Raw genomic sequence first — 17,146 nt, forward strand, 5'->3', positions numbered from 1 at the left:
GGACACACTCTTTTTAAGACCACTTTATTAATCCAAACTTAGTGTCAAAGCTTGATGATTAGCTGACTAGAATGCCACAGTTCGTCTTAATCACACAGAAAAAAAAAAAAAAAAACGAACAGCCAGTCTCTAAAGCTGAACATTTTGGTAAAGGCCCACTTACCCTGCTGGCTAGCAGTAAGAAAATAAAGAAGCTACACAAGCTTAAAATGCATGTCCTAAATAGCTTTGTAAACAAACACTTAGCATCACAAGAACGCTTGTGACACACTACATTTGGTTAAATTGTAATAGTGAGAATGAAAATGTCAATATATAATTAGTTGAGCACTTGTGACATAGGTGTCAGAAATTCAGCCCGACTTTGCTAACACCTTCGTTCTTTGGCTTTTGTTTGCTGGAAATGGATGCATTATTTAATACCTGTCAAGGGAAGGCACTGTTATGTACAAAATATTTGTATGCTTTAACAACAGAAACACGCAACTGGATAATGCAACAGAGCATCAATCACTGCTTGTACCAGCCTGCTTTTCCAAACATTTGCGACACTGGTGAAATGAACTGCAAAAATATTGGCTCACTTAAATGCTGTTCACAAAGCGTCTCAAACTCAATCAGCTGACATCTCAAGTCAATTTCGTGACCTTTGAAAATTGCACGTGCTGCTACCAGCATATAATCTCTTTTTAAAATTGAAACTGACCCCTGTAAACCATTAATTTTCATCTGCATTCTTCAATATAACAGTTGTTCACCCTCAACTAGCACAAGTACTTCTTGGCACAAGAGGGAAAAAAATATGGTACAGATGTTGAATCTTGTAATACAGACTTGCTGCTTCATTATTTCAAGCTGCTCCCTAGAGATGGGTGCCACGGACATCTTCCTAAACAATGTGCAATATTTTTCACAACCTGTAGGGATCGGTGAGAGAAATGCCGTGTTTGTTTGAATCTAATGTTTTTAGTTGTTCTTTTTTCAAAATGGTGGAGCAGTCAGAAGTAAGCTGGTGTCAGGAAAGCGAGCCTTTTGTCTGTTGCATGCAATCACCTAAAACATTTGTGACTAGCGCAGTACAGGCAAAAATGTGCAGTTTTGCTGACATTCTGGTTGGCTTACATTCGAGGAAGCTTAAGTTTCTAGATGTTCCAACATGAGGCCATTGCCCTAGGTTTGGGGTCAGGTTACCATATAGACTCATGTAGGGGCCACACCCTCACTTTAGAGTGCAAAAATTTTGGGAAAAAAATTGAGACCGCCCGCCGAAAAGTGACGTTATGTTGCCGCTAGATGATGCTAGCTGCTTTTCCGTCTAAGCCACTCAGGCCGGCCGCCATTCTTTCTTTGTGTGGCGCATCCTCTCGATTGTGTTGGCATTGTTTCTAGTCAGATCTGTGGCATTTCACCTATAGAGAAAGGAGCCCTGTATTGGTGAGCGCTGGTCAGGGATGATGGGCCGGCATCTGAGGTCGTTTACTGCAGCATTATGTCATTTTCACCTCTCTTACCCTCTGCTACAGCTGTGAAAACAATATGAACCTTTAGCGGGCCGTCATCAACTTGATTTCTATAAGGGCCGCACCCAGCCGAGATTACAGAGGAAAAAGTGCAGCCCTTATACAAGTATATACGGTAGATCCCAGCAGATACGGTACACTTGTAGCAAAAAGACAAAGAAACTTGCATACTCAATATGCGACACCCCTAACTGTGAAAAGATAAACAGACCTGCTGTGTAGCAAATGTTGCATCCCATGTCCCACAAGATCTTGCAATACCGTGCAATTCAATACAACATAGAAGAAAGAATTAAAAATAATGGTGCAGAACAATTACACCATTCTTTGCTTCTTGTGCCTTCAGGTCACCTTTTGGTATATAACAGAATCTGACAAGATGTTATCAACTGATGATCGCACCTCTGTTGGAAGGCCAAGGAATACAGTCTAGGACAATTACTTTCGGCAATGCCTTCACTTTGACATGACGGCACAGTCAGTGCAAAACCTCCACCACATTTCCAATCTCATTTTTGACACCAGTATTAAAACACTTCTCCCAGTACCTTGAGTGACCTTTTGCTCAAACAGTAAAATAGTAATATGTCCTAACACAGTCAACAACAGTGCTTGCTTGTTCATGTGGTGAATAGACAGAACTGTTTGGCTCTTCCAGAGGGGAATGTATGGGATATTGTTGCTGTTTATTGAAACCCTGTGAATGTGCAACACAACTAAACTGTTCGCAAAAACAATGCTGACGGAGACAACACCAGTTCAGGAAATAATTTTTACGTTTCATTATCCGAGTGCAACGCGCACTTGCAATTGCTGGAAACTATCAACCTATCTTTGTGTGCATCAGAGTGCCAGCCAAAAGGCAGAGATATAATGTGTGCTGTGTCCTTTAGCTTTGAGCAACATTTCTTCATGGATAAGGAGAAGGATTACCTGCAAGTTCACAAGTGCCGACAGTTTCATAAGTTTTTGCAGAAGCAGCACAGTTGAAGCAACACACAGCTACAAAAACAAGAATGATCTGCCTAAATCAACACACAAGTTTTCTAAGATAAAAGAGTATGCCGCTGTTCCGGCAAAGAGAAATTCCCACCTAATAGCAGATTTGACTGGCCATGTTAGACAGCAGCGCTATACGTACACAGGTTTGGCTGTTAATTCCATCCCATTAATTCCTTTCACTGCAGCAGATGCATGCCAGCCAATCAGTAATGAGAGTAAGCTGCGTGTTCTGCGAAGGGCGGGGGGGTTGGGGGGCATGCCCATTTCACGTCACTGATCCTTTCATGAAGCTTCTATTCAGTTGGCATCACACGGAGGCCACATCACACGATCACAGGCCGACATAGAGGAGCCTTTTTTTTATGGCTGTCTGTAGCTTTTGCTGTATTGCATGGAGTTGGTGAAGTGGAGCACAAGCTTCAGAGTGAGCATGAATAATGAAGTCAGATTATAACCTGCTAGGCCTACTTATTCTCATAGTAGCACCTTTGAAACAACCAGTTGAACATATATCATAAAAGGTTACATAAATGTGAGGGGGCTGGCACCAGCATTTTGGAAATGAAAGAACAGCTCTTTCTGCTGCAAATACATCATCTTGACAAAAGCAGTCAATTATCGGTAATAAAAAGAAAATCGCACTTGGTTTAAATGAGAAGGAAAAGGGATCTTGGCTAAATTTATGAGATTTTCTTGCAGAACTCATTTATGCTACTAGCTGTTCACGCTGCTCCATCGGCACGCAATGTGCGGGCATTTAGCACCCTCTATGTCACCCTTTTAACACGCTAAGATCAGTATAATACAGTTAAGCCTTGATATAACGAACTTCAACGTAATGAAGTATTTAACTTTTTATAACATCTTGTCCATCGGACACCACTTATTTAGAACCACATTATAACGAAGTGTGTTTATACATGATTTCGATATAATGAAATTTCACTGCCGCCACGAAGGGAATGATGGCTGAATTACAAGCAGCCACCTCCAAACGCACCTCACAAAGCACGCGTGCCGCGCGTTTTGACCTTCGAAGCGGAGCAGAAGCGACCGTCGAAGTGGAACAGCATCATGTTCTGTATAAGGTCTAACTGCTGTGGGGGGAGGCAGGTCGTGCGTAAGACCAAAACATAGTAGGTGGCATACTGGAAGCACAAAGATGCACCCAAATATGGGATTTGACGTAACCTTACGACCCACAAGTAGTAGTAATAAATGAAGTAGTTACTTCATAGAAAGCGTTGCAAATCAAGAACAACTGCACTCTGAAATGTGCGTAGTGAGACTTCTACGAGCGCACCACTTGCGTAGCTTCCGCAGCGTTGGCTGCAAGGTACAAAATGGAGTATGAGGAGGTCTTAACACACAGAATGGCAGTCTATTCAACAGAATGGCAAGAAAGGCACCATTTGCACTTTCCATGGGCACAACAGGCTGTTCACAAAGCTTGATTGTCAACAACTCTCCACAGGACAAAAGATGGCATTACTTATGCATGCAGCACACGGGTGGCGGCAAACGAGGCACGCTACTGTGCACCACATGCCTTTGCAGACAGCTTGGTGCAAAGTGAACAGGAGACGCCATGCACCTACATGCGATCACAAAAGTGATTCGTTGTGTTGCATCAGGTACTAGCTTAATGCCACGCTCCACCGAGATCTTGAGCCACACACAGCTCTCTCTCCCCTGTCACAGCTCTGCAGATTATAGGTGGTTGGCAAAGCTATCGAAAAAGCTAAACTGGTTTAAAGCAAAGTGAAAAACCAGCCAGAACACCCGAGTTGTGCCATACCGGCCAACTTTCCCGAATTTCGTCTTAAGTTTACACGAATTTGGGCTTGCTTTACGATTGTTGTGCAAGTTTCATGAAAAATAAATTTTGTTTGCGAAAAAGCTTTGCCCGTCATTCCCCAAACCTTTCGCTGGAAGTCTGATGGTGAAAGGATGCAGGAGGGCCACTTGCTTCAAGCAAGTTTTCACAGAAACGCCTAAGTCATTGAGAGAGTCACCGCAACCTAAAAACAATGTGTTGCTTCTTAATATTTGCTATGCTAAGTTTGCTGCTTGTGTCCTGTGTCTAAAAAAATAAATCAGCATTAATCTGTATGTGCCTCATAAAAAGTGTATGCTTAAGGCAAGCCTAAAAAAAAAGAAGAAAGAAAGAAAAGTGTGATATCCTCTCTCCCCTGTGGATGTTGTTCGTGTCCACTGAATTTCACTAATTTTAGAGTTCACAGATTAGCAGGTGTGGGTATAACACCTGACATTCTATCCAGGTGCACCTGATTGCACAACTATAACGTGCCATGTTGTTGAAAAGGCAAAGTAAATGCTATTCCGAAGGAACTGTTTAACATTAACTGACACCGAAATCTGTGCAACGGGTCAACAAATCTGCCTTGAAAATTATCCACTTCAGTGCTGTGGTATGTCGTACCGTTTTCCTTCAGCACAAGCTTCAGTAGAACGAGCCCAGATATGTGATACTTGGCAGATCTCCAACATGAACAGGTATCAACCTTGCCTTGGAGATTGTACTGCTGAAGTACACTGAAAAAGAGAAAGTACATTGCACACCGTAAGGAGTGATTTTACGCTACAATCTAAATCGCAAGAAATCGAAGCCTCTAATGCTGAAAGTACACTCCGCTGCATAAGAACAGGGCTAACTTGCATTCATGTCGGGTAAACGGCACAATACATATGTGCACAAGAGCTAAGGAAGTGATGGGACAATCACTGAAGGAAGCGGCGGGTCAGCGCCTGTCCCATCACTTTTTTACCTCTTGTCCATGTCTGTCTTGCGCTGTTTACCCGAGATGAAGCGAAACCAACTAGCCCAAATGTCAGTTTTAACTTGGATGTGATCGTCCATGCTGCCGCCCTCAATATTTGTGAATAAATAAGTATCCGACTCATGAAACAAACTTTCAATGCTTGCACACTCTTTAAATAGTTGTTTAAGACTCTAATCAGTATGTGCATCCATGCACACAAGGTAGTAAAGAAAAATGATTGAAATTTTCTCTATTAGTACAGCAATTACATTAGCTTTTCTCCTGATATCTTAGTCCCCTATGCCAGTTTTTGTGGGTTCGTGCAATAAGTAAACTGGGGTTTAAGAGTGCAAAGTGTCCAGCTGTCACAATTTTTCGTATTCTTAGCTCAACAAGTTCACCTTAGCTTTGTACAGGATTACTTGGCATGGTACCTTCTTTTTCAAGGAGGACACCAAATTAGATATCATAACACCTTTTCTTTTAAGCTGCACAAATTCCTTTCAAAGACAGCAATAAAGGTATTTTGGGAAGTCGTACAGATGCAAATGGCAAGTAGTAAGTTGTCGAAATCAATGTGAAATGAACGAAAAACAATAGGCCCGGCATCCGTGTTGTCTAAGTCTATTGTCCTTAGTTCGTTTCGCGCTGTTTGATTTCGACAATGGCTACAGCTGGATTACATGGACACATGGATGCCACGTGCAAGACAATAGCAACGTTCAGTTATTCAAGATATAAGGATTCAATCATTGTTCTAATTACATTACGGAACATGTTGCATTTGCAGAACTAAAGCATAGCAGTATTGAAGTCGAGTCATTTAGTTGAAGTCCACAAACTTGTGCCAGTTTCAATATATCCAAATGCAAAGTTTACTACAAAATATGTTTGCATTTCAGTTAAAACATTCCTTCTCAAGCTGGGTACAAAGCTTAGCAGAATTTCTCGGAACTCGCTAATTCGTTAATCTACAACTGTAACATACCCTTAAAGCATATTTAATTGAAAAGCTGATTTGTAGAAGTTACTTACCAATGATTTGTTGTTGGTTATCATGTAAATTCTGATGTATGCCACTACTATGAATCTTCAACAAAAGTGATAATTTTTGTTGAAAATTCCACCACTTTTAACCATTGGAAACAGTTGTTGCTGAAACACCCAGTATTTTAGAGAGCACAGGTTCGGGACATATATCTCAAATCTAGGATTTCTCACAAATGGGCATTACAGTGGAACCCCGTTCATACGTTTTTCACCGGACCGGGGAAAAAAAACGTAACAGCCGGGAAAACGCAACAGTGAGGAAAGCTCCGAAAATGAATTAAAAAAGTGCAGCTTCAACTATAGACAAGTTATTTCCACAGAGTGCGCTTAGGACTTAAAAAAGTCTAGAATGGTGGCTTGCCGTTTCTTTCGCTCGCTAGAAATCGCCACACGTTTCTCAATACCCTGGAAGGCCGCATTGCTGTCAGCGTCGCTGTGAGGTGCGACGTACCTGCGGAGGAGGTCCAGAGCCGCGACGGCTTCTCCAAAGCTAGGATTTGGCAACTCCCCGGCATCATGCGGCTCGTGCTTCTTGTCGTCACCGCGCCACGGCAATGGCAACGGACGAACGAACGAATATCCGCGGGAAATTTTGCCCTCTTTGGCGTAATCATGCTAACGTGCTAACGATTGTTTAGTATTACTGCGGAGCGCGCGCGTCCGAGCAGCCCGGTTGCGCGCAGCGCGGCGTGGGAGAAACGTAAACAAGAGAGGAGAGCAGGCCCGATAGGCGGAGCAACGCCACGAGCAACGCCAACTTCCAGTTTCACTTTAGCTTCACAAAGAGTGACGTCAGGGCCTCTCCCGAGTTTCCTTCCTCCGTGAGTCGACCCGTCCAACAACCATGCGGTGACCGTAATCACAGTGATGATAGTAAGATCATTTTTCACGAATGGCCACTTAGTGGCGGCCTCATGCGGCCTCTCGAACTGGCGTGCGGCTTCTTACAGCCAGTTCCATAGCCAAGCCCGGCCAAGCCCAGCCAAAACTCGTCAAAAGCCAAAATGGCGGTTGGAGCGCGTTGTCTACTTAAGCCCAGGCGGGTTCGGGGTGCTAAGTTGCGACGTATCATGCGGGAACGTTTTCACAGCTACAACGTAACAGCGGGGTTCCTTATACATTGGATCCTATGGAAGCTATGCCGGGACCGGATGAAAACGACGTAGCAGCCGGGAAAACGCAGCAGTGAGGAACGTAACAGCGGGGTTCTACTGTATTAAAGTCTGGCCTCAATTCCACAATAGCAACATATATGCCCTAAATGGGCAACTGAAAAGTTTACTGAAACTTTCATCTTGACAATGTAAAACTATTTCACTCTGTTTGCATTCCAAATGGCAGATTTTAAATAAAAACATAGTGGAATAGTTTTAAGCTATTGCAACTTTTGTTAGTTACCTGTCTGAACACTGTGATCTATCATAGAAGTATATAATGCATGCCTCTTCAAGCAATCCACCTCAGGAGGCTGCACTCTGCCATCTTTCACAGGCTTGAATATACCTGTTTAGAATAACAAGAAAGGTGGCACCCAGTTCCCCAATGCTACTTAGAATGGCCAAAAGTTGATCAACTTGGTAGGGACTCGTGTAACTGCAAGCATGGACACAAGTAGCAACAATGAGGATGACACAAGCACTGCTGGCATTTGTTTTCTCCTCTTCATTCCTACTTGTGTCTGTGTTTGCGTGGCAGCCTTTCAGTAACATCAATTCCCAATGCTTCCTATTCAAGTTACTGTATGTTTCAGACATATATTAGGAAAAAAATGCACACATTGCCAAGTTTGCTACAATTTTCTCAAACAGCAGTGTTCCTAGTCTTCACACTTGCCACACATAGAAGGCACCTTGTGCACCAGCTCCCCACACTTTATTTCAATAGAATCAGAAGCTGCCTGCTGCAGTCCAACCTTGAGCACAACAGCACCCATCAAGCTTTTCTCAAAGGCCAATTGCAGTGAAATTTCACTTTGGCTAAATTAGTTATAAGTATACACTACTGAAGCAATCTTGGCAAAGTGGCAGGGCAGGCAATTGTCAAATTTTCTTATTAGAAGTGTTTAAATAGCACCTAAAACAATGTGTGAACCTGGTGGATAGCGGATATAAAAAGTCCCAATACGCTGCCACATAATGTTTCAGCACGCCGCGGGCGGCACCTAATCTTGGAGGCCATGCCGAGGAGTTGTGCATTCCGAGTCATGTGCCATTTTTGGCAAGCAGTAATGGCGATGTTTTTTTTTTGTTTTTTTTTGCAGTGTCAGTATCATAAACGTCTACTTTTAAAAATCTTTCGTTATGCAGCCATTTGTGTTTCAAATGCGAAATTTTGCAAGAAGGCTGCACTATATCTACTGCCCAATCTGAAACTTGGCTTTTTATACAGACCAAAATTTTGTAGCAGTTGGCACTGAAAAAAAAAAAAAAAGCATAGACAGGGACCCAATAGGTGCTCCAATGAGCAAAAGCTTGACAAGTGTTAAAAAATGTGAGCTTGGTTATTCTGTTTTTGCTCATGATGATATGTACAAAGTTGAAAATTCCTATTGCTACCCTGGCCACTATTATACCTGAGCTCACCTCAACAAAACTACAGAGCGCCGACACATCCATGTGCCATGCTCGACATGTGTGCACAGCGCAAAAGACGAGGACTGAAGGAAGAACACAACACAGGCACTGACTTCAACTGATCTTTATTTGCGAAATCGCCAGAACTATATACATGAGCAAAAGTAACGAAATACAACTTTTGCATTATGTCACACATGAAACCTTACTGCATCACAGCCAGATACTTAATTTCGTTTTTGGCCTATTCGTATATATAGATTCGTATCTATATCATATAGATTTCGTATGTGTTGACCCATTCCAAGCTGGTTAAACGGGGCATTGTAAATCTTTGCTTCACAGATGCCCTAAATAAGTCTTGCTTTCACTTTTTAACGCGCAGTCTCCTTGCGCAAGCCTCCTGCCTAACGTTCGCCGAGTATGCCGAGCTTTTATTGGTTTCAGTAGCAGAAAAGTTATTAAAGAAAATCAAACTGGGAGGCAAAGCACCAGCTGACTGCGCCGCCAGAGACAATAAGCCAGTCGCAGTGCTCCCTTACTTGCACAAGATATCACACAGCTTGAAGAAGATAGGCAGTAAAGTAGATGTTAAAGTTGTTTTTTCTGCCCCGGAAAAATTATCAGTGCTCTGTAGGCGTGCGAATGCTCATGCCATACGGCAAAATATTTGCACTACTAACCATAGGAAGCGGTTTGTGGCATGCGCCCTGGGTGCTGTTTACATGATTGGCCAAACAGGCAGATGTTTAAATGAGCGATTGAAAGAGCATTTTTACAATGTTTACACCGCCGTGCAAAGTAATCTCGGCATTCTCTGCAGAGACTGTCATTGTGACCCTGAATTTGAAAACTGTCTTAATCTCCAAACACTGTGAACAGCTTACACGTGAAATCAGAGGCTGACAAGACAGTGGCTGGGTGACCTTTGCATCAGCATGCCGTCTATTGCCCTGACCAAAAACGAAATCAAGTATCTCGCTGCGATGCAATAGGGTTTCAGTGTGACATAATGCAAAAGTTGTTTTTGATTACTTTCGCTTTTGTATATAGTTCTGGCGATTTCGCAAATAAAGATCAGTTGAAGTCAGCGTCTGTGTTGTGTTCTTCCTTCAGTCCTAGTCTTTTGTGCTGTGCACACAGGTCGGTATTGAATCACCAACTCGCCCAAGCTTCCACCTTATCATGCCATGGTCCTCCTTCAACCATGACGATGCAGTCAGACAAACGCCAGGTGCAACATTAAGCCCTAAGCCCACCTGCACAAATCTCTGGCTATGCTCATAGATACTCGCCTGTGAGTGCACTCCCTCCACTCATTTCACAGTTGTGAGAAAGAGCGTTTGGTACTGACGAAGGGTATGAGTGGACGAAAGCATGAACGGTAATGAGTGCCGGTTAACGTGAGTACAAACGAAGTTCAGGGATGGTGACTTAAGTGAATGTAAATATGAATGTGAGTGATTGTCAGCAAGTGTGAGTACGTAAGTGAGCCAGTGAGTGCGAGTGTCACAAGTCTGAGTGTGAGTTGGTGCCGGTAAGTGTGAGTGGAAGTGACTATGAACACGAGCGAGTATTGAGTGGGCGGGTGCAGGAATGTGAGCGATCGACTATGAGCATGAATACAAGAGTGTGAGTACACAGCCTCGTACTCGTGTATTCGCACTCGTAGGCAATTACTCTGAAATATTGCTAAGCAAGTACGAGTGAGTATTCACTCATTCCGTTGACCTATGGCTACACTATTTGCTCAGAGGTTGCTCTCCTGCACTGGTGAAACTGTGCTGCATAATTTGAATGTGCACATGTCCAGCAGGGCTTGATTCTGTGGGAGGCAAAGCTTGGCAATCACAGTGGGCACTACAGCCAGCTGTTTCACTACATCGTTTTGACTGCGTGACACTGCTGCTTCAACTTCAGAGGTGCTTGTACGGGTTTCTCTCGGGCAATTTCAGCCAACCTGGCATATGCTACTTTATGGAACTGAAATATTTCCTCTTACTTCATGCCGACTGTTTTCAAAAGTTGTATGAAAGTCCAGAACTGTCTCACTGCATCCGATACTTGAAAGTCAGGCACACTGCTATATTCGGTCTTTTATCGCATCGAGCCAAGAAAAAGATCCGATGATGCTGGGGAAGTTTATTATTATTATTATAAGCAACATATGGTTGTAGATGGCATAATTATAGAAGAATTGTGCAGTGCTAAGAATATATGCAGTTTTCCTCAGTAGTAGAAGCACAGTGGTACCAAGGAGCGAAAACGCAAAGGTTTGTTCAAGAAGCACAGTGCAAAAATGTTACAAAACTTTTGTGGACAACATGGTGTTGTAAAGATATCGACTTTAGCACGGTGGAGAAGCATATTTTTTAAAATTTCAGTGTTAATGACCACCCCACTTTTTTAACAGAGCACTGAGCAGCAAACAAATACTACACTTTAGAACACATAGAATACAACATCCCAATGGCTGTTCCTTGCAGGCACTTACAGACGTCATTGGGCTTCAGAAGCACTGACACCTGACGGCAGTCACGGATGCAAAGTTCTGAGGGTTCAAGCACCACAAGCCGGTTTCCCTCTACTTGCACAAGCCAGGAACTTGAGAAGTCAGTTTCGGGCTGCATAGGACACCACCACCAGTTGCCATTAACACCGATTTCCAAACAATCCCAGCAGACTGTTGGCAATTTCATCAACCTCTTGCATCATCTCCAAAAGGAGGACAGGAAAGAAAGAAAGTAGCAGAAAGTTGACAAAAAAAATATCTCGTGGCCTTCGTGTGATTGGGATGCACTTGTGGGTTTGTCCACGATGGGATAAGTTTGCTGTTCTCTCTGCCATCTGCTTGTGTCAGAAGCAGAAGCAGAGATAAGATGTGTTGGCGTGTTCGTATCACACATGAGATTAGGAGTGCCGGATATAGTGAAGCTTGTTTTGACAAGTGAGAATGTCCTCACAACATTGATAGCAAATTGGGAATCCAGCCTTAGTTCAGTCAGTGCCAAATGTGGTCTTGACGCCACCGCACAAGTGTCAGAAATGGTTTTGCACACAATCACAGGCATGCTGATACTGTTTGATTAGCCCCAGCTGGGCATATCATTAGGCTTCGAAACTTTAGAACAAGTTGGATATTGTCCTATTCGATCTGGTTTTTGTACAGAGTATTCACTGCTTGCTAATTCTGATATTTTTAACTGTTTCTGAATACTTTGCAGTATTAAGTACGCAAGATCAAACATGAAACAAAATGGTAATACTTTTATACTAGCCACAGCAAGCATAAAACATGGGAAAGTTCTATAGTAAAGCACGTTGCATTGCTCGGAAAGCCTTTTCCAACTATACCACTGGATAATTCACACTCAAGTTTCACTCAGGCGTCGCATTTGATTGTAGGCTTTATTTGGTACTACTTATGGACATCACACATGCGCTATGCATGGAATACGTTGAGCATTTGCACTGTTGCAACATGTTGCACCATACTGTGTTTAAAACACTGTGCTTTTTCTACTGGGGTTGTCAACTGATTAATCAAGTAATGCCTAAATTATAATAAAGTATTGACCATGTAGTTGGCCGAAATCATGCTAAGAAATTGAGTTAAGCGCACTTTCCCTAACATCTGTGTGCAAACGTCTTGGGCTCTGTCTATCGATCCAAGTAACCTGCCTTCCATAGCAGGATCTATACTATTATCGCTACCTGGCAGCACTAACAGAGCACGTAATAATGAAAAACACAGACATATGAAGTGCCGCCATGTTCTTTATAGTGCCAATGTGTTAACACTGAATAACATTGTGCTATGCAAAGTCTTATACAGCTTTTTTTTTTTTTAAGATTATGTCCACGTCAATTATCACAACCAATGACTTAATGAAGCAATAAATTAAAGCGCTGATAGCATCCGCATGGTGTGGCAACTTCATGCATTTTGTATGTGGCGTCGGAGCGCAGCATTATGATCACTTGTTAAAACTGTAATGATTTTGCATGATATTGTGAGTACTGTGAAGGAACTACGGCATTATCTTTTGTTTTTTAATTATGGCCTAATTACCACACAGCCAGGCACAAAGGTTTGTATCCATGGGAATGACTTATCAAAGCACCGAGCTCATGGCACGCCAGTCAGCCTCATGGATGCTGCTGTGATGATAGAAGTGCATGGAAGTGACGTCATGGCCTACGAGATTGGACCGTGTGCTGCCCTATCTCCGGAGGCCATGATGACACCATCAACAAGCTGAGTGAGCCTGGAAACCATGACATGCTGACTTCCACAATGTAACACCAATACCTTGCTGGGTGCCACAGTTCTACATCATGAGAGAGCGAAATGTGGCATTCTGAGCCACTAAAATTTGAGTCAAGGGTAGCTTTAACTTTGCTTGCATTATGAATTTCCTGCAATTGATAACTTGAGTTTGTGTGGATGAATTATCATAATTCCTTTTACTCTTGGTTATTTGGCATGCTAAGAAAAGCTCTGGAACAAAAATGGTGGCCTTGATTAAGTGTTGCAGGGCCCCTTTAAGGTTACGTCCATCATTCTTTTTTGTTACGTTGCTCATCACGTGGCCCTTAGCTGCTGCTTAAGCATTTTTGTTAGCCTCCATGTTCCTGTATGTTAGTAGTGGTGGAATGCAATGATGGTGCCCTGCTTATTTCAAGAATAGCGATAAGCTGCTGGTCATGACATTGTAATAGTTGCTGTATAACCTCCACTCCATTTTTATTCTTTTGTAGATTTCCTTCTCATGATTAAGGTCCTCTGTGACTAAGGATTGGCCTAGACATAGGCAGAACACATAAAATCAGCAAAAACTTTAAACAGATATTATTGCAAAGTCGATAAGGTGTGCAAAGTTCATAGTGCAGACTCTGCATCATACCAGGTAGTAACTTGGTGCGTCGGGACCATCAAACAACAGGAACCTCTGCAGGGACACCTCGGAGATGTTTTGCACAAAGTAAGGCCTGTGAAAAACCTGCCTGAGAATGCGTGCAGCTGGAGGGGATGCCAGTTGCCTGTAAGACAGACGTGCACAATTCAAATGTCATGGTGCACTGCGTCTACATGTATACGCTATTAAGGTACATGCTAAAGTTAATTAGAGTTGCCTAGGTCAGCACAAAATCTGAATCTGGCTACACTGATCGATTCATGGGAGTCAATGTCCCGATTGAGAAGAATAAGGGAATACAAGGGGCTGCATCTTTTTTGTTAGTGTGTAGAAACAGACATTGAAGCCACAGAAAGCATAGTGGAAATTAAATGCGATGTTCAATTGAAGTGTACAAATAATTAGGTAAAGAGAAATGAAAGCAGACGAAAAGAAAACAGGAACTTGTTAAAATGTAATGTATAGAATGTGGGTTTCGTTCATACTGTGGCAAGGTATCTCGTGCAATTTCATTTATTTCCCTTTACCTTAATACAGTTCAATTAAACATAGCATTTAATTACCACTACACTTCCTATGGTTTCATTGTTCGTTTGTATCAATGCCCCAAAGCAATGTAAGTGAAGAGTATGAGAGAAGCCATAAAATAGAGAGCTCCAGATGAATTCTAACCATCTGGATATGTTTAACTTGCACGCAGAGTTTGGTACACAAGCGGTTTTTATGCATACTGCATGCCTCAGAATTTGCCCCACAGCCTTCTGCTTCTCAGCTTCAGAATGCTGTAACCACTAAGTCACTGCAGCAGGTTGATTTTGGCTGTGTGAGGCCACTGTGATGGTGTACCTGTAGCTAAACACAGCACATTGTCCTGACCCACTCGTCTCAAATGCCACAGTAGAGGCTAGGGAAATGGTGCCCATGACAACATGCAAGGCATCCACATAGAAAGACAAAATTTGTTTGGATACTAAAGTCAACGAGGTGGGCTTTTTTAGACTCGTTGCACTGGGCAGGAAGAAAAAAAGATTCACAAGGTGTGTTAACTGTGTCACATGGCTAAATAATGCGGGTGTCCTACAATGACATAGGCAGTTAGGATAAGTGTCAAGCTGTCTGTTCACTTGGAGTTTGAGACTTCTTAGAAAGCAGGAAAAGGGACACTTACATATATCAGTGCAGAAACCAAATTTGCAAGCATGTTTCTTTGAATGATGCAATACTGCACAGTGCACAAGCAATGCACTTGTCCAATTATAGGAATTCAACTTAATTGTAGGCAAGGAAATACAGTAGTTAGCTTACCACGATATATGAAAATAACGGTCATCCACCTGTTGCCATTTTTGCCAGTCAAGTAAATGGCGGGGTTCTTGCACACCATGGAGAGTCGAATAGAACTTGGCAGACGAATCATCTGTTAGTTCACGGTGGGCCTTTAAGAACTCGTGCATGTGCTCACCACTGATGCTGTGCTTCAGAGCATCCTAAACATAGAATGACAATTGCTAAATGTGCGATTCGCGTTCTTCACATACTACGCACGTTTCCGAATTTAAAAGTAAAGCATACCTTTACAACAAAGGGTACAAGGCTCCAAACGTAATTCACAGCAATCTCGGAATGACCGGTCAAGTCGACAATTGCCTTGAAGTTTTCACAAGGCCAACATTCCGATTCGTTCATTGGGTTGAAAAATGGATTATGAACCAGGCACTTTGTATCGTGGTAATCTGAAATGAAACGGGCCGCAAGCCCAGTGCGCGCTCGTTGACCGGCTTTGAGTGTCATGGCTTTCGTATTGAAAGAAAAACCAAAAACTTACGTGCTAACGATGGAAACTGGCTCAGCAATGGTAAGGCAAGTAACCGAGCAGTTCGAAGCCCAGGGTACGTGTACCTGTCGTACAATCTGTCTAGAGTCATCCCCTCAAAGCAAATGTGAAGGATCACTCTGAAGGATACCAAGAGAATCGAGCACCACATCAGGATGTTTGTGACTCGCGCGCAGACACTTGTTGCTGAAGTGCTCGCACATGTTGGCGATCGCTTCTGTCGGAAGAACACCTCTTCGAGACATTCATCGACTGCGCTATGTGGCATGTTGAGTCTCACGGCAGTCGCCAACAAAGTTCGTAGTTCCGCGCGAAACGAAGTTTTTGTGGTTTTCCTCCGCACGCTTCGCATGGCGTCTGATAACGACTGCCGTTTAGCTTGTATGATTTGGGCAGTAGTAAACGCATAGAATATGGTAAACGGGCCAAGCGTACTCCCGGGCTACGCTTCGGCGATACATTGATGCCTGAATCACGATCACGTTTTTGGCGGCCGCAACATGCCGCAATCCGACAGCGCCTGCCGTTTCTGCCTGACGCACTGGCCGCACATGGAATCCATGGAATAAAGAATGCCGCAGTTCTCTCGCCCAACTTCTCTCTCCCTCTCGCAACAGCTTCTGTAGTGACTACGAATGATTGCATATATATTGTTAAAGCGGCTACCGCTGCTCATAGGAGCAATGTACAATATCTTTATTAACATTATAACAATACGTACTCTCAGCTTACAGTTACTGAAATTTGTAAAGAATGTATAGAACATTTTCGCACGTCAGCATATCCTGGGGGTGTAGCTCAGTGGTAGAGCGTTCGCTTCGCATGTGAAAGGCCCCGGGTTCGAACCCCGGCACCTCCATTTAGGATTTTTTTTTTTTTTTCGCTTGCAATATAACTTTACGCCAACTCGGCTGAGACGCGAGAGAAATGCGACTAGAAGGTAGCATAGACATAAGCAACGAGCACCTAGATTCCAATGCCGGGTGTGTATCAGCCGGGGCTGATGCAATCCCCGATGGCGTAAAATGGGCGTAACAAGTGCTGTAGTTAAAGATTACAGCAAAAAAGTGTACGACTACACATCTCTACTTGCTACTGAATGACTAACAATGTGACTTTTCATCACTTAAGGTCGCTATAGAGAGATATTGTCAAGAACTATTTGCAACATCGGAGTCGCAGCCAATTTGCGTTGCATTACCTTTTTTATTGGGGCCTTTCGATAACAAAAGCTACTACGGTTCAGGGCAGTACCTCCCTGTGATAAGATTTCGCAAGCGCATCATATTAAAATATATTCAACAATCACATACAATGATGCGTGCGGTGGTCGATTCTTTTTTATCGCTTCGTGCACTTGGTAGGCGCGGAAGGTTTTCCGTGGGTATTTTCTTCTGCCGGAAGCTTTTACAGCTTTCCTCCTCTTCTTTTTCGTGACGTCGACAACGTTGATATGTGCACGGAG

At 43.0% G+C, this 17,146-nt stretch overlaps 1 protein-coding gene and 1 non-coding gene across 3 annotated transcripts; one reads left to right on the plus strand and one right to left on the minus strand.

Annotated features, from left to right (window-relative positions):
• Positions 1-5: 5 nt before the first annotated feature.
• On the minus strand, positions 6-17,011 carry LOC126537613 (uncharacterized). 2 transcript variants are annotated; one of them, XM_055074388.2, is made up of 7 exons: positions 15,673-17,011; positions 15,420-15,580; positions 15,153-15,334; positions 13,836-13,971; positions 11,423-11,552; positions 7,754-7,858; positions 6-5,078 (listed from the first exon to the last, which is right to left on the minus strand). In XM_055074388.2, the coding sequence occupies exons 1-7, from the start codon at positions 16,031-16,033 to the stop codon at positions 4,987-4,989; spliced, it is 1,167 nt and encodes a 388-aa protein (XP_054930363.1). In that variant the 5' UTR covers positions 16,034-17,011; the 3' UTR covers positions 6-4,986. The 2 variants fall into 2 exon arrangements, with proteins under 2 accessions (XP_054930363.1, XP_050040723.1); XM_050184766.3 differs by lacking the exon at positions 7,754-7,858.
• On the plus strand, positions 16,469-16,540 carry TRNAA-CGC (transfer RNA alanine (anticodon CGC)). The gene has a single exon. It is a non-coding gene; the product is annotated as a tRNA-Ala (tRNA).
• Positions 17,012-17,146: the final 135 nt, after the last annotated feature.

Source organism: Dermacentor andersoni, chromosome 4 (genome assembly GCF_023375885.2).
Source record: "Dermacentor andersoni chromosome 4, qqDerAnde1_hic_scaffold, whole genome shotgun sequence".
Lineage (NCBI taxonomy): Eukaryota > Metazoa > Arthropoda > Arachnida > Ixodida > Ixodidae > Dermacentor > Dermacentor andersoni.